Source organism: Giraffa tippelskirchi, chromosome 3 (assembly GCF_054371585.1).
Source record: "Giraffa tippelskirchi isolate mGirTip1 chromosome 3, T2T-mGirTip1v1.2.pri, whole genome shotgun sequence".
Taxonomy (NCBI): domain Eukaryota; kingdom Metazoa; phylum Chordata; class Mammalia; order Artiodactyla; family Giraffidae; genus Giraffa; species Giraffa tippelskirchi.
In genome coordinates this window covers 120,536,953-120,564,324 of record NC_137277.1, presented here as the reverse complement: position 1 = coordinate 120,564,324, position 27,372 = coordinate 120,536,953, and the positions used below count along the sequence as shown (strand labels likewise).

General features: G+C 38.9%; 1 protein-coding gene and 2 non-coding genes across 8 annotated transcripts in view; all 3 read left to right on the top strand.

Moving 5' to 3' along the window:
- THSD7B (thrombospondin type 1 domain containing 7B) overlaps window positions 1-27,372 on the top strand; it is a 1,641,422-nt gene that overhangs the window by 1,210,364 nt on the left and 403,686 nt on the right. For all 6 annotated transcript variants that reach the window (XR_014079260.1, XM_081579094.1, XM_081579097.1 and 3 more), the window contains 2 exons: window positions 10,967-11,096; window positions 15,466-15,569. Coding sequence is in view for 5 of the 6 variants with exons in the window: in XM_081579094.1 (XP_081435220.1) it covers window positions 10,967-11,096; window positions 15,466-15,569 (234 nt within the window). In the remaining variant the exon portion in view is untranslated. The remainder of the gene's footprint in view (window positions 1-10,966; window positions 11,097-15,465; window positions 15,570-27,372) is intronic.
- Window positions 16,039-16,145, top strand: LOC145543905 (U6 spliceosomal RNA). The gene has a single exon (XR_014081150.1). It is a non-coding gene; the product is annotated as a U6 spliceosomal RNA (small nuclear RNA).
- TRNAR-CCU (transfer RNA arginine (anticodon CCU)) lies at window positions 22,154-22,226 on the top strand. The gene has a single exon. It is a non-coding gene; the product is annotated as a tRNA-Arg (tRNA).

The following is a 27,372-nucleotide window of genomic DNA, read 5'->3' as shown; positions in this document are numbered from 1 at the left end:
AGACAGTGGATAGCACATACCTAATGTATAAAAGGGATAGTTAAGATACTTTGTCTATATTATTCTAAAATTTATAGTTGAAAATGAAAAACTTTATTTTGACTATTTACTTTCATAGTTAATTTCCTTTATCCCCTGGTGGCTCAGATGGTAAAGCATCTGCCTACAATGCGGGAGACCCGGGTTCGATCCCTGGGTCGGGAAGATCCCCTGGAGAAGGAAATGGCAACCCACTCCAGTACTCTTGCCTGGAAAATCCCATGGACAGAGGATCCTGCTAGGCCCCCGTTCATGGGGTCGCAAAGAGTCGGATACGACTGAGCTACTTCACTTTCACTTTCACTTTTCCTTTAACATTTCCTACCACTATTCCCAAACCAACTTTTAATGTCACAGCTGATATTAATGTGTGATTGATTCCCTGCATGTTACATTGATTCCTTGCGTTTTACATGTAGATACATCCTGGAAGGGACGTTGCAAGAAGTTGCAGAAACCAGGATTTATGTGGTTGAGCCATCATGCTTGATGATGCATTTAAAGATGTCAGACTCCATACCACAAATGGCCAAATGCTACACTTTACTCTCTTGTAAAAAGATTGGGGGATCTGAAGTTCTAAAGTTTCTAGCTAAAGTTTCTGTCTCCAAAGGTTCTGAAATCTCTGTCCTTACTATGCTATGACACATGAGCTTGACCTGAAAACACTTCTGTCCTCTGGCGATCAGCACAAGACTGGTCATAGATATCATCGTTTCATGCCCATGAAAGCATAAAGCATTAATGGGCTAGGGCAACACGCATTATTTAAAAGGATTTTTCTAATGTATAGTTGTGGATCCATGCCTAATAATGATGACAGCTTCTTGAGCCTGTGTTTTAGCTGACATCTGTGTCCCCCCAAAACCTGCCTGTATACAGTGCAATGTGGCATTGCAGTATAGTTCAGTCTTAATGTTGATAGAATGCAACACATTTCATCTGCAAAAATGAAAAGGAGTCAGGTTGGGGGGAAAATAAATCCCTGTCATTTCCTCACTCACTGGCAAGAAGAAAAGACAAGTGCAGCGCATAGTTTTGTTAACCCTCCTTCTTTATAGCACATATTTCCAATTATATCCATTATAATGTACTTAGCTGGAGGGCGGGTTGCATTTTTTAAATGTGTTCAGAGCAGTCTTCATTTAGCTGGTGCTCCTTTGTTTTCTATTGCTTGGTTAAGCATGCTGCATTCTTTTTCCTGTTTTACATACTGGATGAATATGAGATGCTAGCTCTCAATGAGCTAAATCAGTGGTTTTCTGCCCTGGAGATTTTTTTAACAAATCAATGCTTGGGCCCCACCCCTGAGATATTCTGATTTAAATGGTTTGGATTGAGGGGTATTAGGAGTCTATAAAAGCACCCTTTGAAATTCTAATATGCAGCTAGGGTTAAGGACCACATGGACTGAGTCTATGCATGGCAAGATTAGCTATGCAGACTTAGTTTTGATATTTAGCAAGAGGAAGGACTGGCCACTATTTGGAAGGTTAGCTCTCCAGATTGGAGATATTTTAAGTACATTGGTAGTTGAGGATAGCAAGTAGAGGAAACTGGAGATAGTCCCTAGTTCAGTTCAGTTCAGTTGCTCAGTCGAGTCCGACTCTTTGATTCCCCATGGACTGCAGCCTGCCAGGCTTCCCTGTCCATGACCAACTCCTAAAGCCTGCTCAAATTCATGTCCATCGAGTTGGTGATGCCATCCAACTGTCTCATCCTCTGTTGTCCCCTTCTTCTCCTGCCTTCAATCCTTCCCAGCATCAGGGTCTTTTCCAGTGACTCAGTTCTTTGCATCAGGTGGCCAAAGTGTTGAAGTTTCAGCTTCAGAATCAGTTCTTCCAGTGAATATTCAGGACTGATTTCCTTTAGGATTGACTGGTTTGATCCCCTCGCAGAGATTAGAACTATTGCGTAGGCCTCCCCGAGTGCCTGCCATAGAAAGAAAGTGTTTATTTGCCTTGACTGTCATCCCATGCAGATGTGAACATGAATTGTTCCTTTTGAAATATATGTTAAAGACTTGCATTAAGTCTAGTGGTTCTGTATATATTATATATAACATTTTCAAACTGCTTTAAATCTCACTTAATTAAACATTCCTATCAACTATCTAGTGAATTGGCTTGACAATATTATCCATATAGGATAAGCAAAAAAATTGAAGTTCTGAAAGGTTAAGTGTGATGTGCAAGGTCATATAACGATTCAGTAATGAACTGGGCTTAGAAGCCAGAGGTCTGGAGGTCTTGTCTATTGCCAGAACCATTGAATTTGACCTCTGTTGCAAAGTGAATGATGATTAGGAAAATTTAAGACCATAAAATATATTTTTTCAGGGAACATTTCAAAATGAAAGGTATATATGGATATCCTGGAGCCTTTTTTTTTTTTTTTTTTTTAGCATTTCTGGGAATTTTAACAGAAAAGCTTTGCAATTTTGTTTAATTTCATCCATATATAAACAGACTCAGTGTTCGTTTTTTTTTAAATTTTGGTTTCTGCTATACCACAATGTGAATCAGTCATAATTTTATATATATATGTGTGTGTGTGTGTGTGTGTGTGTGTGTGTGTGTGTATGTATATATATATATATATATATATATATATATATCCCTTCCTTCCTGAGTCTCCCTCCCTTACCCCCATCCTATCCTTCTAGGTCATCACAAAGTGCCAGTCTGGGCTTGCTGTATTGTTTAGCAACTTCTCACTATCTTTTTATACTCAGTGTTCATTTTGAAGTACTTGGAGTTGTAAACTGGAAGGGAATTCTAGGGGAAGAGGCTGCTCTTGATGTATTTGCTCTATATATGGAACACCAAGGTGAATAGAGAGGAAGAGATGAAAGCTTCCTACTCATAGTTGTTCTAGGATATTGCATTTGTTACTACTTAAACCTTCTAATTCCCCTTGAGCAAAGAGAGATCATACCAGATTGATGGCCTTTGGAAAATAAATGCAATGTTTAACTATCATTTCTGAATGCTTATAGAACTATGGAGAACTTCTACCTTATCATCTCTCAACCATGTTTCACTTCTGCTTTACTGGGGAGATTTAATACTACATATATGTACACTTCAGTATAACACATAGCTCTTAGGTATGTAGCCTCCATGTATGGTGTGGTGTGGTGTTAGTCACTCCATTGTGTCCAATTCTTTGCGACCCCATGGACTGTAGCCTGTCAGGCTCCTCTGTCCATGGAATTCTCCAGACAAGAATACTGGAGTGGGTTGCCATTCCCTTTTCCAGGGTATCTTCCCAACACAGGGACTGAACCTGGGTCTCCTGCATTGCAAGCAGATTCATTACCACTAGCATCAAACATGTTGGTAGCTCCATGTATAGCAGATATATGATAAAATATTTATCAATAATGACAACACTATATGTGGTAAGTACTTCCCTCTGAGAACACAGGGTCACAGTATGTATTTCTCCAAATTTAAGTGAGAAAAATTTGGGCTGGTGAATCCTGGTTTGGTACTTTTTTCTGAAACGGAAATCAGCTTCAAATCTCAAAAACGGTTGTGAATAAGGTAGGAAGGAGTATTCTCTTGTGTATAGCGAATCAGTAAACAGAATCTACATTTTAGGGGATTTGATGTTGATGAAACCTGGACTGCCTAATGTCATATTACAATCTCTGTCTATAGAATTGACTTAGAAACAGGCTTCTTAATAACCATTTGGAATTTTTGCCAAGTGAAACTTTTTCCTCTGATGCTCCACTTTGATTCAGTGTTGGTTCCCTTTAGTTACGTAGCATCTATTTGTGACGTTTCTATTATAAAGACACATATCAAGTAGGTTTAGTTGATTATTTTGAAGTAAGCCCTATATTCTTCTTTCCCTTTAATTTTTAATTTTATGATTAATAAGGAAGCGTGCTTTAGGCACAAAACAGTTTTCTTCAACTGCATGAACTGCTATCTCAAGCAGAATTCTGTGGCATAAGATAATAAGATCAAATGATCAGATTGAATAGATAAGTTTAAGAACATGGCAGTCTACTTTTTCCACACATTTGAAATGCAACCCTTTGGTGCGATGAGAAACAAAATGTGTTTGTTTTCTTGCATTAGCATGGAGGTGATGATCTTTTTCTGAGTTATCATTTATTTTTTTATACAGAGGTCTTTCTGAAAGTGAGTAGATGAGCTATTAATATTTAAGCCAAGATAATAGGCATTAATGAGGACTGTCCTGAGCAAATAGGATTGTTTGATCCCCCCACCCATTCCTCTCCAGTGATATCAGAAGGTGGTTGGAGCTAACTGCCTTGTAGTTGGAGTTTAATTTACTAGAAACATGGAATGATTTCAAGTCACTCATGGTCCACCTTTAGATGCTCAGAACATGAATGCGACCCACCGTTGCACAGAAGCCTGTTTTGCCACATTTTTATTTTAATTAGAAAGAGCATCAACTATTGAAGCTTTTCACCTCCTTTTTTCTTAAACGCTTTCTTCTCACTTTCTCTCATGAACTTTTATGACTCTGGAGAAGATTTCCTATACCAGTAGTGTTGACATGCTTTACATGTGTATCTCGTTTAATCCTCAAAGCAGTCGTATGAAACAGGAGCTTATAGTCACCCTGTTTTATAGCCAAGGAAACTAAAGTTCAGAGTGATTAAAGGAATTGTCTGAAATCTAATATGCACTAGAGTTGTAACTCCACCCCAGGAAGTATTTAATGAATGGATGTTTACAAGCCCAGGTAGCACTAGTGGTAAAGAATCTTTCAGCCAATGCATGAGACACAAGGTTCATTTCCTGGGTTAGGAAGATCCCTGGAGGAAGAAATGGCAACCTAGTTCAATATTCTTGCCTGGGAAAATCCCATGGACAGAGGAACCTGGCAAGCTACAGTCCATGAGTTGGGCACAGCCGAGCACACACACACACATTGGCTTGCTTATATGATACAAATCTTAAAATATCACTGGTACCATCCTTTGGCTTTAAGATCCACTGGTTAGAGAGGAATAATCAACAGACTTTTGGCTTTGTTTTTAATGGTGAATTGGGTGTGTAAGTGGGGAGGAAGAAGAAGAGCGCTAGGGGCAACCAAGAGTTACAAGTCAATAAGCCTAGAAGGATATTGGTGCCTAGAAGCAGAGCGGGTTGCTGAAATCCATTAAGCCTCTTAGTAACTGAAACAATAGAGAAACCAGGGAAAGTCAGAGAGGTCATTTGTTATGAACGTACCATCAAAATTCTACAGATTGGTGTTGGAATAACTTCCATGATTTGCTGAGATCCATCTATCTTGCATCCCCTTTGCACATGAGCTTTTTTTTTTTATTGAGATATATTTGTCTCACAGTGTTATGTTAGCTTCTGCTGTACAATGAAGTGAATCAGCTATGTGTATGTATATATGCCCTCCCTCTTGGACCTCCCTCTCAACCCCCCAACCTCATGCATCTAGGTCATCACAGAGCTCTGAGCTGAGCTCCCTGTGCTTTACAGTAGCTTCCCACTAGCTCTTCATTTTACACATGGCAGTGTAATACGTGCACATCCTCTTTCCTTTAGGAGCATTTCCAAACCTGCCTCCCTGTCAGCCAGTGCTTATGCTCACCATGCTCTACTTGCTCCCTGCTCTCACATTTCAAATCAATTGGAAATATAGAGGTTAAATTCTTTATTTCAAATCACTGATTGAATAACCCTGGTATCAGGGCTCAACACCCTTGACTCTTCGGGTCAGTGTAATGTGCCCCAGCTTACCTGGCTGTGAGTCACCCAGAGGTATTCTTTTCCTCCACCTTGGCTACCCTCTGTTTAGGAAAAACTTCACTGAGAATCTCTAAACATCCCTCAGTGTTTGTAGTCCACTCACATATTTTCCTTATGAAATATGGCTGTTGATCTTTAAGTTGCCATGTTTTCTAAATGTTATGTCTTTTGACTATAATTAATAACTTAAGTTTAACTATGCTCGATGACCTATTAATGATAAAGTATGTGTAAATTAAAGCTGAATGTAGACTAGTTGTTTATTAGCCATAATCACGCTTGAGCAATTGTTTATGTTTGCAAACAGGCACTTCCATTTATTGTTATTTTTCATAGGCCTAATGAGGTTGAAAGCATCACTCACAAAGCCCTACAAACATTGCTTTTAATGATACTTGAAGCCTTCTGCCAACAGGGTACTGTTGAAGAATTGATTAGGAAAGAAGTGTCCCTTGGGAATAACAGACTCTGTAACATGAACTCCTGCTTGGAATGCCCCTTTCTTTCTCTTCATCTTACTCTAAAGTCTCTTTTATGGAAAAGTCATCAGTTTTAATGTCTACCTAGCTATTCTTTTCATCCTAGATAGGAAATTATTTTAAGGAAAATATTTTGTGGAAATTATTAACCCCTTCTGACCTCCGTTTTCGTGTCTGTCAAATGGGTATCATAACAATAATGGTAATAATACCAACCTCATAAAGTGTTGTAGTAAAAGAATGAGATAGCATATGCAAAATGCCCATAAATGGATCTGATATAGATTAAAGTGATAATTCTTAGAAATCTCTAATGTGTTCTTGGTACATATGTAACACGAATGTTTTCCACCTACAAAGCCATTATCTTTGCCTCTCAGTATTACTTCTCAGAAATCATTTTCTTATGGTTTCAGAGGCAACAGAAACTGACATCACTTCCTGAGAGCTTCTACTTGGCCTTTTGCTCATCCTCTCTTGTCTGGCTTTAAGCCATGATATTGGGTGCTGTCAGGAGCATCCACTTCTTTTGTTGCTAATCACCACTCACGTTTCTGGAAGTATTGTCCTACTTTGATACAAAGCCGCTACCCTCATGCTGCCTTCAAAATTCATGTGTGAGAAGACAATTGGCTGCTTCATCTCAAGTGTAGACCTGCCTGCCCTTGAGCTTCCCATGACATCAGCTAAATTGTGTCCATTCTGCAAAACCAATTCTGTTGTCATAATTTGAAGCACTGTACATCATAGGTAAGGGGAAAATCCTTTAAACCTGAATGCTAAATCTGATTATTCCAATGTTCAAGAAAAAAGAAACACATGTTCACTTACAACAAGAAAGTCCTAACTGGTGTCTCGCAGATCCTGGGGGTGTTTCCCTCTGTTTAGAGGCCTCTCTTATTTCTCTCTCTCTCTTCAAAGACATGAAATAATTCTTAATTTCTGTGGTGCCAATCAATTTTTTCCTCTGGAAAAGTGTGACTTCAGTTCTAAGAGTTTATTTTGCCCATAGAGCCCATCCTTTTCAACCTTCACCTGAAGACCTATAGAGCATGATGATCAATGTGACTATTTTTCTAAAACTTTGAATTATTTGACCTGGAATTACACCATAAGGTGGAATACATCAAGTGTGAGCTTGTACTCTGTGTGGTGTGGTGTGGGTGTGGGTGTGGGTGTGGGTGTGGGTGTGGGTGTGGGTGTGGGTGTGGGTGTGGGAGTGGGTGTGGGTGTATGTATGTCCTGTGAAGGGAGAGGCATTGATCTATGTTCTCTCTCAATATGGGGTAAAGTCAACCCCTTAACTGTTCCTATTGTCTTCAGTGTTCATTTCTGGACTCCTAAGATTACACTTGGACAAAGCAAATGGACACACACACACACAACCCCACACTTCCTAAGGGTAAACAATAGTAACAATAATTACCAGAGTAAGTACAGTGTAATTGGAATTAACTTGGGGAGGGGGGAGACTTTTTCCTAAAGGCACAATTATTTATCCAGATTGTCCCCACCCCGATAAAGATAGCTTGCATATTATTATGTAGAACTGTTTTAATTATACTTTCCCCCCCCCTTCTTAGCCTTCTTTTTCTATACTCCTCACTGGGCCTTAACCACATTAAAAAGAGGTCAATTATACCATTCTTCTCAGCCAAATAATAGCAACTGTCCTTTGACTTGATAAGCATGTCCTGGTAGGAAATAGGTGGCCCACTCAAATGGGGAAAATTCAATGAAGGAACAGTCTATAATACAAAGGAGAGGACAGGGTTAATGGAAATTAATAGTACCTGGCTAGGGACAGTTGGGAGCCTGAAAGTTGATACCTGTAGGAGCTATTAGAAGAACTCCAAGAAAGTAGTTGCAGGTGAGTACCGCTCCGTTAGAACTGTGGCTCTGGGGAGCAAGGGAACCAACTATGAGGTGATTTAGAGGATGGAATCTGGTGGAATAAGTACCCTGATTTTCTTCTCTCTCTGTCTTCTCTTCCTCTGTCAACTTTTTTCTTTCCGCTGTGTGCCCCAAACCACCTTTGACCAAAGCTGACCAGAAGCCAATGGACAAGGTGGCCACTAATACATACCTTCTGTGGTTGGATCTCTGAGTACAAAGAAGGGGCAAAAAAGGCAGCGGACGGAAAACACCTCGTGGTGGAGGTGGTGGTGGTTTAGTGACTCAGCCATGTCCAACTCTTGTGACTCCATGGACTGTAGCCTGCCAGGCTCCTCTGCCCATGGGATTCTCTAGGCAGGAGTACTGGAGTGGGTTGCCGTGTTCTGACCCAGGGATCAAACCCAGGCCTCCTGCATTGCAGGCAGATACTTTACTGATTGAGCTATGAGGGAAGTCCCCAAAGACCTCATATATCTCCTTAACTTTTAGTCTCCCCTTCTCATAATCTCATTAAAATGATAGAAATGGATTTTAAAATTCCAAATTCTTTGTCAAAAACAAAGAGAGTTCCATCAGTGATTGAAATATCTAAACTTGTTTATGAAAGATTCAATGGACAAAGGCTGAAGAGCATAGAAACAGACCATGCAGCACAGGAAGATAGAACTTAATATAGCAGAAAGTGGATGGCAATAAAAAAGGAAGTTCATCTGCCCAGATAGACCCTTTAGAAACATAGTGGCTGATCTAATGGAGGATGGGAGTAAGAAGTGGGACAGAAAAAAATGCAGGTTATATAAAATCTTTAAATGGTGAGGAGAGGCATAAAAATAATGATATAATTATAAAAAAAATTGAAAGGTAGCGGAAAATAAATATTCATTGATTACAGAAGAAAGTCAATAGATGATGTCTAAAGTTAATAAAACAACAAGTGATGACATGTACATATTATTTATAAATTTGGAGGTAACCACAGAAGAACTAAATACTAAGAGTTCAGAATATTCTGGAAGGAGGAAGACAGGGAATGACATGTAGGTCAGTTGCTTCTCACTATAGTCTTTTTGCATTAATTATTTTTTAGAAACCATGTGAATATATAATTTTAATAAAAGCTCCTTTTTTCCTTTTTTTTTTTTGGCTCCACTTAGTTTGCTGGCTATAGAAATTTCCTACTTTGTATGATTAGGTCCGTTAGCTGTCTTAAACCTAAAAATTAATTTGGTTTTCTCCTAGGCAGCTCCTTCTCTCCATTCTTTATAACCCTCTCTGTGTTCTTCCTCCATCCACCGGAAGCTCCCACACATAAGCCCCACACACAAGCCCCACACACATACATCTTCCTCCTGGATGCAGTTATGTGATCTTTCTCTGTAAAGTCCCTGTACTCTTACAACCTTGTGTCTTTTCTCAAACTGTTTCTTTGACCTGAGATGGCTTCAGACTTTTTTTCTTTTTTTTATTGATATACAGTTGTGTTAATTTCTTCTGCAAAGTGATTCAGTTTATATATATATATTCTTTTTAAAAATATATTTTTCCCGCTATGGTTTATCACAGAATATTGAGTATAGTTCTCTGTGCTATATAAGAGGACCTTCTTGTTTATCCATCCTATATACAATAGTTTACATCTGTTAATCCCAAACTCCCGATTTTTCTCCCCCGCTACCCTTCCTTGACAACCACAAATCTGTTTTCTGTGTCTGTGGGTCCGTCTGTTTCACAGAGGTTCCTTAGTGTCATATTTTAGATTCCACATATAAGCGATATCATCTGGTATTTGTGTTTTTCTTTCTGAAAAAAAAATTGTTTTTCTACTTATCCCCCGAAGGCTAGAATAAAATCTACCTTCTCTAGGAACTGTCTTTGGTTTCCCCACATGATTATGCTTTCTTCTGTATTCTCCTAATACTGCACCAGTGTCTGACGCATCTCACTCTGCAAAGCCTCATAATTAGGTGTGTATCTGTCTGCCCCTTCTTCTTTCCATTTCATTGTAAATTCAAGAATTTGTATCTGTGTATCAAGCATAATATCTTACACATAGTAATTGAAATAGTTGCTAAGCACTGTCATTGATTTTTGAAGTAGTTGTTGATTACAAGGCATCTAAAGATTATGAAATGAATGCCCCCACACATTAAAGTGAACATCAACTGTCTTTTTATCCAGGTGCCTATTACTACTTCTGTGCGTCAGCAAAATAACCAGGAAGATAATGTTTTGTTCTATTGTAATTTTACTGCCTCTTCTCTAAATTCCAATTATACACATATTATCTCAGGTTGTGAGGAATAAGAAATCTAATAAACTAATTCCCATAAATAAATATGTTAGTAATGTATTAATTTTAATAAGTGTTTGCATAGTAAAAATAGGCTAAAGAAGGAAGTACCCCACCTGAGGGAGAGAATGGCTAATAGTAAAACGCTAACCCCCTGAGCTGTTGCTTTGAGATCAAAGAGCATTTCTGGAGCCTCTCAGATTATGCTGTGGGACTTTTATGCAAAATGTAATATAGATTCTGATTAATTAAAATATATTATCAGTGGGAAACAATCTTCCCATATTAGAACATACAGATTTGAAATCGCAGTTATTAAGTGTGATATGTCTTTCTCATAGAAGTAAGGTTGAGTATTAATCTCTGGTCTTTTCTTGATATTCTAATTTCCCAGGTAGTCTTTCCATAGGTTCTTATTTTTTCTTTATTCAATTGCTCCCTATCCCTGGACTTTTCTTTGCCTCCACATAAAAGGGCACTATTATTTTATTTTTCCTTTACTTCAGGAAATGCTACAATAAAACAGTCTCGATACAGGATTATCATCCAAGAAGCAGCCAACGGAGGCCAAGAATGCCCAGATACCTTATTTGAAGAGCGAGAGTGTGAAGATGTGTCATTGTGCTCCACATATCGGTAATTAATTGCTTTCAAAATAATCATTAGACCTTAGGATAAGCCATGACCTATTTGCTCTCATATAAATGTGTGGTTATTATATAAAACACTTGTAGTAAGAAATACAAAGAGGTAGTATTTTTTTATCTTCAAATATCTCACTATTTTCCCCTTTTCTGGAGTATATTTTGAGAGAGTAAAGAGTATGAAAGTCTAATTTAAAACGAAAAAAGCAATAACCATGTTTTGATTGCAGCCGAACTACTTGACTTCAGCCACCCAGGTAATCAGTTTTCAGGATTAGGATTCAAAGATATGCAGGTTGAGGTCCTTACTGGACACACACACACACACACACACAACTTACCTCACTGTATTTTTCTCATCCTAAAGCCTTTAATAAAGAACTAAGAACGAATGTACACTGCCTTAATAGTTGTTTATTTTAGTTCAAAAATGGTTTTGATTCTCAATTTCTGTCATGTACACATTTTAAGAAATCTTAGGAAAAAAGTTTAACCTATGGGTAATTTTTTGTCTTTAGGAAAAGAAAATGACTGACATTTAAACTATATATGTTACCTGTATTTGCCCCTCTGGGAAGTAAGTGATTATTATTTATAAAAACAGTACCTGAGGTTTGTGTATTTAGTCATAAACTTTCATTCTTTAACATCAGATTGAAGCACTGCTTTAAAGTATTAATACTTCTGGATTAAATTCAATCACTGTTGGGTTTTACTGATTTGTGGAAACAAGCCCACGGTCTTAATAATCGTGTTGTTAGCAACACACTTAAAAATGCCTTTATTTGAAATGTCTAGGGTTTTCCCTGATTGAGAAACTGTATCTTACATCTATGTGATTCAAGAGCTAATTTTTTCTAGGGACTTCCTGGTGGTCCAATGGCTAAGACTCCAAGCTCCCAATGTAAGGGGCCCATGTTCGATCTCTGGTCAGGGAACTAGATCGCACATGCCACACCCAAGAGTTCACATGCCTCAACTAAAGATCTCACATGCCTTAACTAAGACCTGGTGCAACCAAATAAATAAATAAAAATGAATATGTTTTTAAATGAGCTAATTTATTCTGGAAAATATAAGTTTTGTTGTGTTTTGTTTTTTAAGAATGATCAATTTCATCATCATTTCCTCCCTTTGTTTCTATCTAACAACCAGTTTGGAAAAGACATGAATCAGCACTGGAACAAGCCCAGACTGCCAATATTTCTTCATCAACCGCCAGGCCATGTGGGGACACTGTCAATATCCATCCTTTTGTGCCACGTTTAAATAATGAAACTTCTAGCTCAGTGAAAGAGCTCTCAGAGAAAGTAGTCAATTGAAAAAAAATTAGCCAAATCAAATAATGTTAGATGTTTTCTGAACCCAATGCTATTATAATCAGAGAAAATCTTGGAAACTGTTAGTGGTCTCTCTTCCTACTGTCCACTCTCTTTGTCCTCGTGTGGTACTTCAGTGAAGCCACTCAGTCTTCAACTAGTTTCCATAAATGACCTGCCATTTTCCCAAGAAATTAGTTCCACTCTGCCTGATTGTATCACGTCTCCTGATGCTGATAAGTGTGTCCAACCTATCAGCATGAGTCTCTTAGTCAAACACCTTTGAATTTTGAGCATACAGTTCCTCTTTAGGTTTTGCCTTCCCTTCACTGGTTGGAGAGGCAAGCTAATGTAGACCTTTATCATTTTCTTCTGATTCCTCTTTTTTTACTCCATTAAGGTGAGACATTCACAATTTGAAACAGAATCACAATGTCTATAGAATTTTTTCTATGAATTTGAGCATTTCCCACCTTGTTAATTTTAAGTTAGTGTTGGGGAGAGGAAATTTTCACCTCTATGCTTCATGAATTCTTATAGCTCGCTTAATAATAAAATTGACATGAGATAGATTATCATGAGATAGGTTACTATTAAAATGCAACAAATGTTAATTCATATGCATGGAGATCCCATAGAAATTGAACCTAAGTGGCCAAAGCAGGCAGTTTTTATACTTTTTAGCCAAAGAAACAATAAATTAGTAAAGAATTGATGGGATGAAGAAATGTAGTCTTTGGGTGCTCAATCCGTGAAAAATCTAAACAGAGTCTGAGCGTGGGGTAGTAAATTTGAAAAGTAACAAGGTTTTATAGCCTGAATTCCCTAGTGGTAAGGGTTTCCTTCTACCTCCAGATGTGGGTGGGGAGGGCACCTCTCACAAGAGAGAATTATTTTCTGCTTTCAAGGGGAAGTAGAAGGAAGGTTAGAATGTCCTTCTTGTGTTGGCCATTTCTTAAGTAACTTTCATTCAAGATAGGCAATATTCAATTGAGTCACATTTGGGATGGCTGACAATGTAAGCAAGAGGGAAGACAGTGTGGGTGATATACCTCTAAATACAGTTGGCAGTGGGATGTCTCCAAGAGTCTGTGGCTGAGCATCTAAGGATTTAGGACTGACAGCTGGCCTGCCCTTTCATGTGCAATCTCAGGCATGTCACGTAACCTCTCTGAGCCCAGGCTTATCCTTCCAAAACTGGATCTAACGAGTTCTGGACATTTCTCCCTTCTATTTAGCACACTAAGCTAAACTGAATTCCTTGGTCTCACTTTAGTAAGTATTTTATGAACTTGAGAGATCTGAGTGAATGACATATCCCAGTTGAAAAGCTAGACTAAACTCCCTTACCATTTCTGTGTCTGTGTTTTAGAACTATACTTAATGAATCTATGCATCTACAAAGCAAATTTCTAACTACTTAAAAAGTAATAGGTGATTTTGTTTTAAATGGGACAGGTTTTTCTGTTGTTTCCTGGTTTCTCTCCAGCTCTTCAGTTGTTCTCAATATGGAGGCCACTGGAACGAGGTCACTGATATGTATTTTTTTTTTACTTTTACATTTTAATGTACTTTGCCTTATTCTGCAAGACAGTCTGTATCTATCTCTTAACACCCTCACTGCCTCACCTCCAGTAAGTGAGACTCACTTAGTCTAGACAGGGGAGAGGGTGGTGATTGCTGAGATTAATTATGCTAATTAATTAATATATGGGTTATATTAAGTGAGCTTCACATGCTATATTAATCTATGTTGATATAACTAAGAGGGTTCCTTAAGGTGATTTTTCCTGAGCAAAGGAAGTCTACTCCATGTGCTGTTATACATTATTCTTTCTCTTGCTGAGATTTCTTTATTATTGTGATAAATATCATATAACATAAAAGTTACATTTTAACCTTTTTTTCCTAAATTAGCTTCTTTTAATTGAAATATAGTTGATTTACAATGTTGTAACAATCCATAATGGAAAATGATATTAAAAAAAGAATGCATATATATGTAAACCTGGATCACCTTGCTGTACAGCATAGATTGCCATCTTAACCATTTTTAAGTGTACAATTCTGTAGTGTTAATTGTATGCACATTGATGTACAATAGCTCTCTAGATGTTTTTCATCCTGCAAAACTGGTCAATAATATTTTTGCCTAATGGTTCTGTTTCATTATTTTGAATTAGCACCTCTCATCAGAGGTATTGGCTCATGTGAAAAAGTACAAAAATGTACTCAGTAAAAGAGCAAAATCTGTGGCTACATTTAGGGTTTGGGTTTTCTAGAACATTCTGAAGACACAGGTTTAAGGGCTGAAGTCATAGTCTGCCTACAGGTCTTAAAAGTAGAGTTCTATTCACCTTAAATACACACACATGCAGGGAAGCCAGAAAGACTCCATACATACTCTTTCCTCTGTGGAGAACAAATATGGGTCATTCCTCAGAGACAGTTCCATTTCTCTTTTCTGAGAGAAACTATCACATAAGCTAAGTCCCTATGGCCTCCTGCCTCCCCTTTACTCTATAACCTATTGAGATGTCTGAGCTACCCTCAAGTCCTAGGAAACAACTTGTAAAAATTTTGAAGCAGAAGTTCAAGTATGAAGGCTTGTTACCTAAAATTTTCAGATGTTCACCCCTTGATTCTCTAACGCTCAGACAGGACATAGGAATTTTCTCTCTTTGATTTTTTTCATATTGTTTTTCTTTAAACAATTTTAAGTTCATACAGAGCTAAACCTTCTAGATTTGATCTGTGCCTCTAATGTTTCTTATGGCCACTTTGCTATATCCACTAAGGCTTACGTGCAAAATGTCCACACTTAAAAAAAATGGAATTACTGCTTTAACTATGGATCTAGGGCAGAGAGACTGATGCCATCCCTAGTGTGTGCCAGGGGTCCCTTTTATGACATTGGTTTCAAATCCATTTTTATTGAATTACTACCTTTATGCTTTGGGTTTCAAATTCATCTGTTTCCAGTATTTCTTTTGTATGTTTGTTGTGGTGAAATTTCTAGTCTGCTGTTCTTTGTCATCACAGGTGGAGGCCAGAGAAATGGAGCCCCTGTATCCTAGTGCCAGAGTCTGTCAGGCAGGGAGTAATGGACACCAGTGAAGCCTGTGGAAAGGGGGTGCAAACAAGAGGTAAGGGAATTTAGAAACAGTTTTTCTAATCAAATGTAATTCAAAGTTATGTTGCTTTTATAAATTGGTATCTTTTTATATTTATATAAGTTGTGGTCTTACTGGATTGGATTGTTTATGAGTGTTTGAGTTTAAGGTTGGCATTAGTTAATGCTGATATTAGACCACCTTTTAACCATAACTAGCTAGTGCACCTAAGGACTAATGTAATGTAAGAAAGTATATGTTCTTAGTCATTAGCATACCCTAGTGTTGATGGTCCAAATGCACACTGGATATTAGTCAAAGAAGGAAGGAATGTGTTGAAATTGGATCTGATAATGTATATTGTACATTTTAGATGCTCATTAAATACTTGCTGAATGAATTAACTAATCATAGCCATCATGACTTATACCTGATTGTTATGTACGTACTTGCTGTATGTTTCATATTGAATATGCATAGAAAGGAACTATTAAAATTTCTGGTGCTTGCTTCAGCAGCATATATACTGAAATTGGGCCAATACAGAGAGGATTAGCATTTCCCCTGTATAATGATGACATGCAGATTTGTGATGCATTCCATATTTTAAAAAATTTTTCTGGAAGATCTTGTGAATTGACCTCTGGATCTGCATATAAGTGCCTTTTATGATCAATGTCTAGAAGGTATGGCATATTGAAATCTCTGAAAAGCACTCAGAAACTCATCAGGCGGCTCACTGTTCTGTTTCATTCAGAATTCACATGCCGATAATATAAGGCTTAACAAGAAGGCTTTGTTCTTAAAATCTGACCACTCTGTCACTAAAGGGGTGTATGTAGCCAAACTCAAACCTTGTAGGACCAGCTGTGTATCACTGGTTTCATAATTCAGCTGAAAAGCATATTGAGAATTATTTCTCTTCCTATTGCATAGGTTATCATATTAGTCAGGATCAGTCATCTCAGCCAGCATAATAACTCCCTTCTTTGTTGATTCCAATGTGTAAGAAGCCTAGTGTGGGTGGGTGGCAGTTTTAAATTCCAGTCCAAGGAAATCATAGCTATGCTTTTAGTGGAAGCATTCCTCCCTCTGAAGTAAGACCTTTAGGGCAGCAGAACATAAGACTGCAGAGGAACTGGAAGCAAACATTTTACTAATGGATCACTAGGGGTAAGAGTAAGTTATGCCAGTGCCATTTCCACCCTTGACTCCTGGACCTGCAAATCCTGAATATGGGAGAAAAAAAGAAAAACACCACATGTTGGATGCTTCTGGAAAGCTTTTCCCTAACCCTGAAAGGTATTGCCCTCTGACTGGTGCTGTAATTAAGTCTTCAAAAGACCTTTTCACCATTATATCAAACCAGGATGGTGGGGGACTTGGTAAGACCAGTGGAATCAATGAGCATGGGCACATTGCCAGATCTCAATTGCTGGAAAGTGAGATCCTTGATCCAAACAATGTTGTCTGGAATATCATGATGATGGACAAGGTGTCCTGTAAGTCCATGGATGGTAGTGTCAACTGAAAAAAATGCAGCAACATGAAAATGGTGAGTTAAGTAGCTGAGGAGCTACTCCAGAGAGGTAGTGGAGGAGGTCAGTATTATGTATGGAGGAGGTCAGTATTATGTATATGTTTATAGTGAAGGGGGATACATTTTATCAAGCACACCTTTTGCCAGAGACTTGCTGCTAGTCTTGATGAGCAAATGTCTTCATTAATGATTTCAGTGCTTTGCTAGATATGAGAAGATGTAAGAAATTGAGCTCACAAAATCTTCTCTTGAAAATACTCTCGGCTAGTTTATCACAGAGCACAGAGTGCCTCATTCCTGATCATTGCCCTGAACTCCTTTCTGAGTGTGTTAAAGGTCAGTGACTGCAGTGGCTAGTGACTTCATCCTTGTAGAGGCAGATGGCAAGTGGTCATTTTTATCTTGCAGTGGGTAATTTTGATAGAAGCATTGCAATCAGGAAAGGCAAATCCTTATCCTATTTGAATAAGTACCTATCTGGTAAGAACAAAACACTGCACCTTCTATGATGGAAGTAGTCCAGTGTAATCAACCTGCCACCGTGTAGCTGGCTGATCACCTTGGGGAATGGTCCATATTGGGGGCACAGCACTGGCCCCTGATGCTGGCAGATTGAGCACTCAGCCATGACTATAGCCAGGTTGCCCTGGATGCGTGGAAGCCCACGATGCTCAGCCCATGCATAACCTTCCTTCCCACCACCATGACCACTTTGTGCAGGAGCTCATTAGGTGATGGCAGGGGTAGCTGAGGACAGAGGCTGACTCATGTCCACAGAATGGGTCAACCTGTCCAATTGCTTATTAAAATCTTTCTCAATTGAGGCCAGTCTTTAGGAAGCATTCACGTGGGATACAAATATTGCATACAAATATGTTCACATTGTTGCCAATTCAGAGAAGTCTATCCACATACCACTTGCCTACCTTCTCTTGTCACCAGTTTTCTAATTCTGTTTCTTTAAGTCCCTGGCCATCCAGCAAAATCATTGGCCATAGCCTGTGGGTCTGTGCTTAATCCCACAGCTGGCCATTTCTCCTTCCAAGCAAAGTGAACAACCATACATGCTGCTTGAAGTTCTATACATCGGGATGACTTCCTTCACTCTGACTTTCAGGGATGTCTCAGAAAGGGGTTAGTGTCACAGCTGTCCATCTGGATACCCACATATCATGCAGAACCATCCATAAACCAGGTCAAAGTCTTCTTTTCCTCTGTCAACTGATGGTAGGAAGTTCCCCATGACTTTGTATGTGCAGACTGGAAGAGAGAGAATAGTTTAGCAAAGGTGGGGACCATGGGCAGTTGGGCCACTTCTTCATGTAACTTACTGTGCCTTCAGGTCCTCCTTGGGTTTGATTACATATGTACCATGTGCATGTGATGATGGGGTGCTGCTGTGCATGCCCTACCTGTGGATTGATGGCTCAGATAATATCCAGTTCATGATGGGCAGCTCAGGGTGTGTGGTTAAGCATGCAGCCTCTATGAAGGCCCAGCAGCTGGCCAAAAGCTGTTTCTCAAATGGAGAGAAGCCCTTTGCAGAGGAAAGCAGGGCTGTACTCCACAATTGGAAGGACCTAAACAGCAATTCACCTATCGGAACCTCCCATGCACCCCAGAGAGCATCTGTACCTGCCACTGACACTCCACTGGATCTGCTGATCCTGTGGCCCAAGTAGCAGAGCAGCTTTCCCAGCAGCCTGAACCTGTTACAGAGTTTGTTTGTTTGTTTTTCTTTCCTGGGCCCCACTCAAAACTAGAAGCTTGTTAGGTTCCTTGGCAAATGGGCTGGAGTAACACACCCAAACGAGGACTGTGTTGCCTCCAAAATCTGAAGAGACACAATATGCTAGATGTTGTATCTCTATTTCAGTTGTAGAAGGGGCCATATATAATAAGGTATCTTTCCCTTAGAAGGGGTTCTCAGCATGCCTCGCATGGCTGGACCTTCAGATCTTTCACTGGAGTTGAAAGCCCCCAAACTTTCTCAGGGCTTCCCTGGTGGCTCAGATGGTAAAGAATCTGCCTGCAATTCAAGATACCTGGATTCAGTCCCTGGGTCAGAAAGATCCCCTGGAGGAGGGCACGGCAACCCATTTCAGTATTCTTGCCTGGAGAATTCCATGGACAGAGGATCCTGGCAGCTACAGTCCGTGGAGGTCACAACTTTCTCAAATTTATTTCTAACTCTCTGACATGTAAATGGCTTGTCAGTAGGTCTAGAGTTGTTTCTTCTTGCTCATTATGTCCAATCAGTATAAAGTCACCAATGTAATGGGCCAGTGAGATATCTTGTTGAAGGAAAAGTGATCGAGCTTGGGTTAGAATTCAGCCCCTAATAGTTACACCTTGGAAATTATGTCCTTTTCGGAACATTTGCAGATGTAAATTTAATGTGCAAGGTAGTTAGATTTAAGACTTTTCAGAGGCTGTGCAGTGGCTATGAATTACAGAAAGGAACCACTTCCTAATAACATTTTGTTTCCATATGTCAGAAAATTGTTATAATAATATAATCTTGTTATTGCAGCACTTGTACTTACTTTCTGCTGCAAAGTTGTTATTAAATATTTAGATAAGCAAAATCTACATAAATGGAATATTTTAAAAATGGTATCTTTGGGACTTCTGTGACCGTCCAGCGGTTAACACTCTGTGCTTCCAACACAGGGAGTGTGGGTTTGATCCCTAGTTGGGGAACTAAGATCCCTTATGCCATGCTGCACAGCCAAAAATAAAATGGTACCTTTGTGCAGGACACAGCGTAGCTATATGGTGACCTAGACTTTGATGCTCTGTGATACTAGAGATAATTATGGTTTGTTTCCATTGCAAAATCATTTAGTGAATTCTGCAGAGATATTGCTCTTAAATTATGTAGAAAGTTATCCTATAGTAGCAAATTATTGTATCTATCTTAGAAGTGTTTTCAATGGATTCTAGCTGGAGCCCAGATAGTCCTTCAAAGTAGACAAGGTAGATACCTGTTGTTGTTCAGTCACTAAGTTGTGTCTAACTCTTTGTGACCCCATGGACTAGAGACTGCCAGGCTTCCCTATCCTTCACTATCTCCTGGAGTTTGCTCATACTTATTTCCATTGATTTGGTGATGCCATCCAACCATTTCGTCCTCTGTTGCCTCCTTCTCTTCCTGCCCTCAATCTTTTCCAGCATCAGGGTCTTTTCCAATGAGTCAACTCTTCACATCAGATGACCAAATTATTGGAACTTCAGCTTCAGCAGCAGTCAGTCCTTCCAATGAATATTCAGGGTTGAATTCCTTTAGGATGGACTGGTTTGATCTCCTTGCTGTCCAAGGAACTCTTAAGAGTCTTCTCCAACACCACAGTTCGAAAGCATCAATTCTTCAGGCTCAGCATTCTTTCTGAGTTTTCCCCAAGTTAGACCCCAACATCAGAGAATTCCTAGTATTGGCTTGTTTGGAAATTTGCACTTCTAAATCAATAGGATGGATCTCCAGTTTTAAGATAGTGGAACAAAAGTATTTCTACTGTATTCTTTTCTCTAAAATTATTTCAAAACCAGCAAGAAAAATGTGAAAGAGTAACAAAAATGTAAACTTCAATGAGATTCCTTTTACAAAATTGTTCCAGAGAACAAGAAGGACAGTAAGCTCACCTTCAAGCAAATTTAGGAGACATCTATAACCTCAGTCATATGATGTGGAAAGTGGATGGAAGATACAAGTAAAATATGGGGTAACATCTTATGGAAAAATCTGAACAAACTTTTTGGCCAACCCAGTAATTTGCAGAGCAGGATTATGCCTAAGTGTGTATGGGAATGGAGGGTTGAAGAGAAACAAGGGCCTCTGGCCTGAACAACTCCTAAAAAGCATGACCTTCTACAGAAGGAAGTGTATGAGGAAGTGCAAGGCTGTTTGTGGGCGTGTGTGTGTGTGTGTGTGTGCGTTCGTGTCTGTGTTGGGGGTGGGGGCAAAATCAGGAGCTTTTCAGAGTCTGACTAAAGAGCCCTGTGCACTTGCCACACCCTGCCCCTCACCCTGCAGAGTGAAGCTTTCACCTTTTCCTATTTGTGTAGGAGCCTGGAGGTTTTATCTGCAGATATAGAATCAGAGATGTTGTGGACTTAGGACTACAGTCAGAGGGGGAAGGAGCCAAGTGGCTGAGTGAAGTCAGGAGGATCAAAGTAAGGAATTAGGAGATGCTCAGCCTCTTCCTCTGCTGCTGTAACATGCTGGCCAGGTGGCTTTTACACCCTTCTGTCCCATGGAAGCCCAGCAATCTGGAAGCACTTACCATTTACATTTTTCTTTGAGGATTTTTTGAATCACAGAAGGAGCATGAATTCAGACCCTAAAGTCCTGGAAAGGCCAGCTTGAGATTATAAATTCTCAGAAAAGAGTTTGGTCCCCTCACCATCTCGGATTAAATTGTAGACATACAAGTGGCCATGGCAAAATGTGTTACTTGGCAGGTCTCTTTCCAGTCTATCCTTACACTGAGGGCCAGCCTTTGTAGTCATCACTTCTGGTATGGAGTATTTTATGAAATTCTCCATAACAGGCCTTAAAGTCATGAAAGTGGAAACTTAAGTCTCCAAGATTTTATAGAAACCCTGAGGATGAAGTTTATCTCCCTTGTGTACCTTGCATCCTGAGCTTTTACTTTGCTTGTGCTTTATCAGTTCCTTTCCTCTGGGCCAACCCTGCAATCTATTTAGAACAGATATATTTTACCCAATGTCCTTTTTTTTTTTTTCCTTTTTCATGAAGAAGGCTTTTTATGATTTCTAAGCAATTATGCCATCCCAAACAGAAGTGTTCCTTGTTTTATCTCACTGTGTTTATATTGCTGATTAACTGATTTGCAGTAAGAATGCCTTTATATAATACTTTTTACTGAAAAACAGGAAAACAAAATATAGAAGGGCAAATAGAATTACAGCTGTCACTTAATATCTATACAATCTTCAAAGAAATGAGCATTCAGATTCCTTTGTCCTAACTGTGTCATCCTTCAAGGAAAGACTGGGTATTCTCTCTACACAGCTTCTTATGCTTGATCTGAATTAAGAAGGGATGATAGGGACTTTCCTGATGGTCCAGTGGCTAAGACTTTGCTCTCCTAATGCAGGGGACCTGGGTTCAATCCCCGGTCAAGGAACTAGATCCCACATGCCATAACTAAAGATCCTGCAGGCCACAACTAAGATGCAACACAGCCAAATAAATAAATAAATATAAAAATAATTGTATGAAAAAGAAGGAATGATAGCTCAGCTTCTATGGAAAATGAAAGTATAAGAGGAAGAAACCTAAATTTTCCAGCATACTTTGATATGTCTACCCTTCATAGGGTAAAATATCAGGACTAAAATAAGAATGAGTAAGAATGTGGGCATGTTAGAAGGGGAGTGAGTTTGTGGATACTGTGTTCTGATTCTTGTTTCGCTATTCACAGTGACTACTTTAAAGCTCGTTTAATGGACTTAGCAGTATTTTTCTTTAGGATAGTGCTTTCCTCTCATTCAGAAGTTTGTGGGTATACTCTATCATAGCAGAGAGACTTGACATCTATGACACTATAATGGATGCAGAGTAAGTACTGGAGATCAAAATTGTGCTGCCTTAGATATTCTTGACTTCCATGAAGTACCTAAATTCTCTTTCGGTTTGTTCTCACTGAACAATGTTTATGGGGACCAAGAGAGGCAGATCTGTAATCTTCTATCAAATCTTTTTGTTCTTCCTTAAATTGGTTTTTGTTACCATGAGAGGCATAGACTTCTTCCACAATAGTTTAGATGGAACCTGTGTGTTTTCTTTTTGTTTAGAGGATCTCGTTATTTTTTAAATTGAGTTATAATAAACATACAATATTATATTAGTCTCATGTGTACAACATAGTGATTTGATATTTTTATTAATTCATTTTATTCATTATTCATTGTGAAATGATCTCAGCAATAAGATTGGTTATCATCCATCACCATACAAAGTTGTTACATTATAGCCTGTATTCCCTGTGTGTGCATTACAACCCCCTGACTTATTCTATAGCTGGCAATCTGTACTTTTAATCAAGGGTTCTCTTTAAAAGTTTTGATGTATGATGCAGGGCACCCAAAGCCTGTGCTCTGTGACAACCTGGAGGGATGGGGTGGGGAGGGAGGTGAGAGGAGGGTTCAGGAGGGCAGGGACACATGTATGCCTATGGCCAATTCATGCTGATATGTGGCAAAAAACATCACAATATTATAATTATCCTCCAATTAAAATAAAGATTTTTACTTTTTTTAAAGATGCTCTTCCAGAAAAAAAAAAAACTTGGGAAAAGTAATCCACTTTCAGTATAAGTTCTGGGTTACTTTTATTTTTAAAAGTCAGAGAGTTAGAAATAGGTAGTATGATGTTAGGGCTTCCCTAGTGGCCCTGTGGTGAACCCACCTGCCAATTCAGAAGACACAGGAGACGAGGATTCCATCCCTGGGAAGATACCCTGGAGAAGGAAATGGCAACCCATTCCCATACTCTTGCCTGGAGAATCCCATTGGACAGAAGAGCCTTTCTACAATCCATGGAGTCACAAAGAGTCAGACACGACTGAGTGCACACACATATATGCACACAGATACACACGAGGATTAAATTAAGTTTGCTAATACCCTTTCATTTTAAGAGTTTAAGAGAATATCTCTGAATGATTGGACTTTTTAATCTCCAGGTGGAGGCAGTCATAGTCCTTTAGCCATATAAGTTGCACAAATTTATTTTTTGTCACATTCATCTACATAGATCACAGCAAAAACTGTTTCAGTGGATTCAGAGAGGAAAACAAATATACAGAATTTATGACTGAACAATAGTCAAAGACAAAGATTGTCACTGTCATCTCTATTTTTATGTTTGGTGAAGGAGGGAGAGGAGAAAGATAACTTCTTCCATTAGCTTCAAAACTTGAATGAAATGAGCTACATTAGCTATGAACTGCGGGCATTTCCAGGAGAGAGTCAGGAGTAACTCTAGCTACTTCCAGAACTCTGTCCACAGATGTAACTGTTTCTTAAATGATTAAAGATATTTGGTGATATCTTTCCTGTCTATTTCAAGAAGGGAGTACATGACACCACTTGTGACCCCATATCAACTAGGGTTTCCAATCTAGACAATGAGAAATACTATTTTCAAAAACTTTCATATTTTCATTTTTGGTAACTGTGAGCTCATCTCATAGACAATAAATTATCCAACCCTGGGATAAATCTTCTATGTATCAAAGATCATTCTTGGAGGAATTTGTAACTTCAGTTCTGACTTCAACATCAGAATAACCAATTGGAGGGCATGATGTTCTTTGTTAATTTGTCTTACTAATCATCACCTGGTATGGAAACAATTTATTATAAAGACTCTAAGAAACTTTAAAAATCTCTTTTAAATATAATTTGTTAAAGTACATAAATAAAAAAATCAGGTTAGAGTGTAGAAATTAAATTGACAATGTAGGGCAGCTCTCTAAATGAAAATATCTTGGATTAACAAAAGAGCAGATTCTATAATACCGTTGGCATTGGTTTAGAGAGTAAAATGTGGGACTTATAGCAAAGATTGCATTTTAATAAGTGAATAATGATTCTGAGTGGTTATTTTTCATTCCCTTTTCATGTGTTAGGGTAGGATTAGCTATGTGGCTTTCATGGTTCCTGCAGGTAAAATATGCACATTTTTTCAAAAAGTGGCAATAAATTAGAAAGAAATATTAAAGGAGGTGAGTGACCTAAGGCATGGGCATGATGCTTTAGTTAATGTAATGCGAACTAACATTCAGAGATGTCTCATGCCTACCTCTCTATTTTTAACATAATAAGCTATAATGCAAAGCACAAAGTAACTCCTCTGTCCACCTCCACCCCACCCATATCCCCAGCAGGTATTTTTCCCTGATGGAATGAGGAGTGGAGGGTGGGAAAGGATTTTTTTTTTTTTCCTTCGAGGAATACAATTATTTGCTAAACCAGGAGCAATAATTTTCTCTTATGACTTTCATGGCTCTTAGTTACAGAACTATCTTCCCTTCAGGAATGTTAATATGAATTTCAAAGTCTACTGCAAGCTGTGTAAATGTAATAGGATTATGCTTCTCTTGTTCAGGACCAGAATTCAGTATCTTCAAATAGATATGAATCTCCAGGCCTCCTTAAGCTCTCAAGTTACGAAGGTCAAGGTATTCATTTCTGTTTAGCCCAGGAGCTATTTTGGGGTTGTATCAGAAGGAGGTTAAGTTTACATTTTTATTTGCATTTCTAAAGGAAACGAAAACCTCAGCATTCCTCTAGTAGCTGCAAGAGGAGAATCAGCCTTCACTTACATAAAAGGCTCTAAAAACTAACAGAAGAGCAACAAAACTCAGACAAACCTCTGCTCTGGATTTGAATATGGTTGACTCTTGACTTCCCCTGGTGGCTCAGAGGGTAAAGTGTCTGCTTGCAATGTGGGAGACTTGGGTTTGATCCCTGGGTTGGGAAGATCCCCTGGAGAAGGAAATGGGAACCCACTCTAGTATTCTTGCCTGGAGAATCCCGTGGGCAGAGAAGCCTGGTAGGCTACAGTCCATGGGGTCACAAAGAGTCAGATATGACTGAGTGACTTCACTTATCACTTTGAATAAGATGGGTTTGAAATGCATGGGTTCACTTACATGCAGATGCTTTTCAATAAGCATAAAGGTAGCTCTCCAATCTGTGGGTTTCATATCCAAGGATTCAACTATACACCTCTCATACACTAAGGATTGACTATAGTTTCAAAAGTTGTAAAACAAGTGCTTTTTTTAGGCCAATCTGGTTTTGAAGGATTCACATGGTGAGACACAAAGCAGTCTTTTAACCCAGATGCATGTGTGTGTGTGTGTGCTCAGTTGCTTCTGTCCTGTCTGACTCTGTGTGACCCTATGGACTGCAGCCTGCCAGGCTCCTCTGTCTATGGGATTTTCTTTAGGTAAGAATACTGGAGTGGGTTGCCATTTCCTCCTCTAGAGGATTTTCCTGACCCAGGGATTGAACCCATGTCTCTTGTGTCTCCTGCATTGCAGATGGATTCTTTTAACCACTGAGCCACCTGGGAAGCTGTGAGGAATGATAATTAAAACTCTATTATAGTCAGTTAAACTCAGTAAGTTTAAGGATGATCAACTTCATAACAAGATCCTGAAAGGAGAAACTCAAAGCAAGAAGGCTGAGTTTGGATCAACCAAGGCTTTGTAATTATACCACAAAGGGTTTTGAAAGCCTATACCACAGTAGTAACTTTGGGAATGGATCAGAGGGAATATACATAAAAGGAATTTTATGGAAAAATAAGAATGTGTAGCTACAATTATACACAGTGTTGTACTGTGCTTAGTTGCTCAGTCGTGTCCAACTCTTTGCAACCCCATGGACTGTAGCCCGTCAGACTCCTCTATCCATGGGAATTCTCCAGGCAAGAGTGCTAGAGTGGGTTGCCATGTTCTCCTCCAGGGGATCTTCCCAATCCAGGTATTGAACCCAGGTCTCTCACATTGCAGGCAGATTCTTTACTGTCTGAGCCACCAGGGAAGCTTCATTAATATACAGAGTAAAGGATAATGAAGACTTTAAAAGATTCAATGGTTTTAAAATATCCAATGAAAACAGTATCATCACAAAAATTTGACATAATTGACCTAAATACCAACATAAAAATGGGAAGAAGGAGAGAGAGAGGAGAGAGATACACAGTATTTGAGTATTGTTTTTTTTAAAAAAAATTCAACCTAGTAGATTTGAAGATATAATTGTCTTTATTAGGTGATTCATGAATCAGGCAACAGCCCATCTAGCAACTAGCAGAGTGCTCCAAGGAGTTGTACAAAATGGAAGATTTATATAGGAAGAAGAATGAGGCAAGGGAGCTATTAACAAAAGAAAAGAAAGGATTTTGAGGCCAGGACTTCCATTCTGTGGGGGAGAAAGGATGTTAGAGTTGTATCATGCAGATTTCTTCTTCCTCTGGGGTTACAGAGGCCTTATGCTGCCGATTACCTCATTGGTGTAGACCAGACAATTCTAGAATGGTACTTTTCTGGAAAAGGTCAAAAGTTCAATTGCGTTAGGTATTAAATCTAGATTTGCCATCATGGGCTTTAGCACAAGTAATACTATTTTGGCCCTGTCTTTAGTAATTACCCCCTTTTGATCAGACTATCAGCCTAACTGAGCAAGATGATAAAAATTTAAGGCCTTAGCATTAGTCTCAGCTACTGCTTTGTTGACCTTTGGTGTGGTAATCAT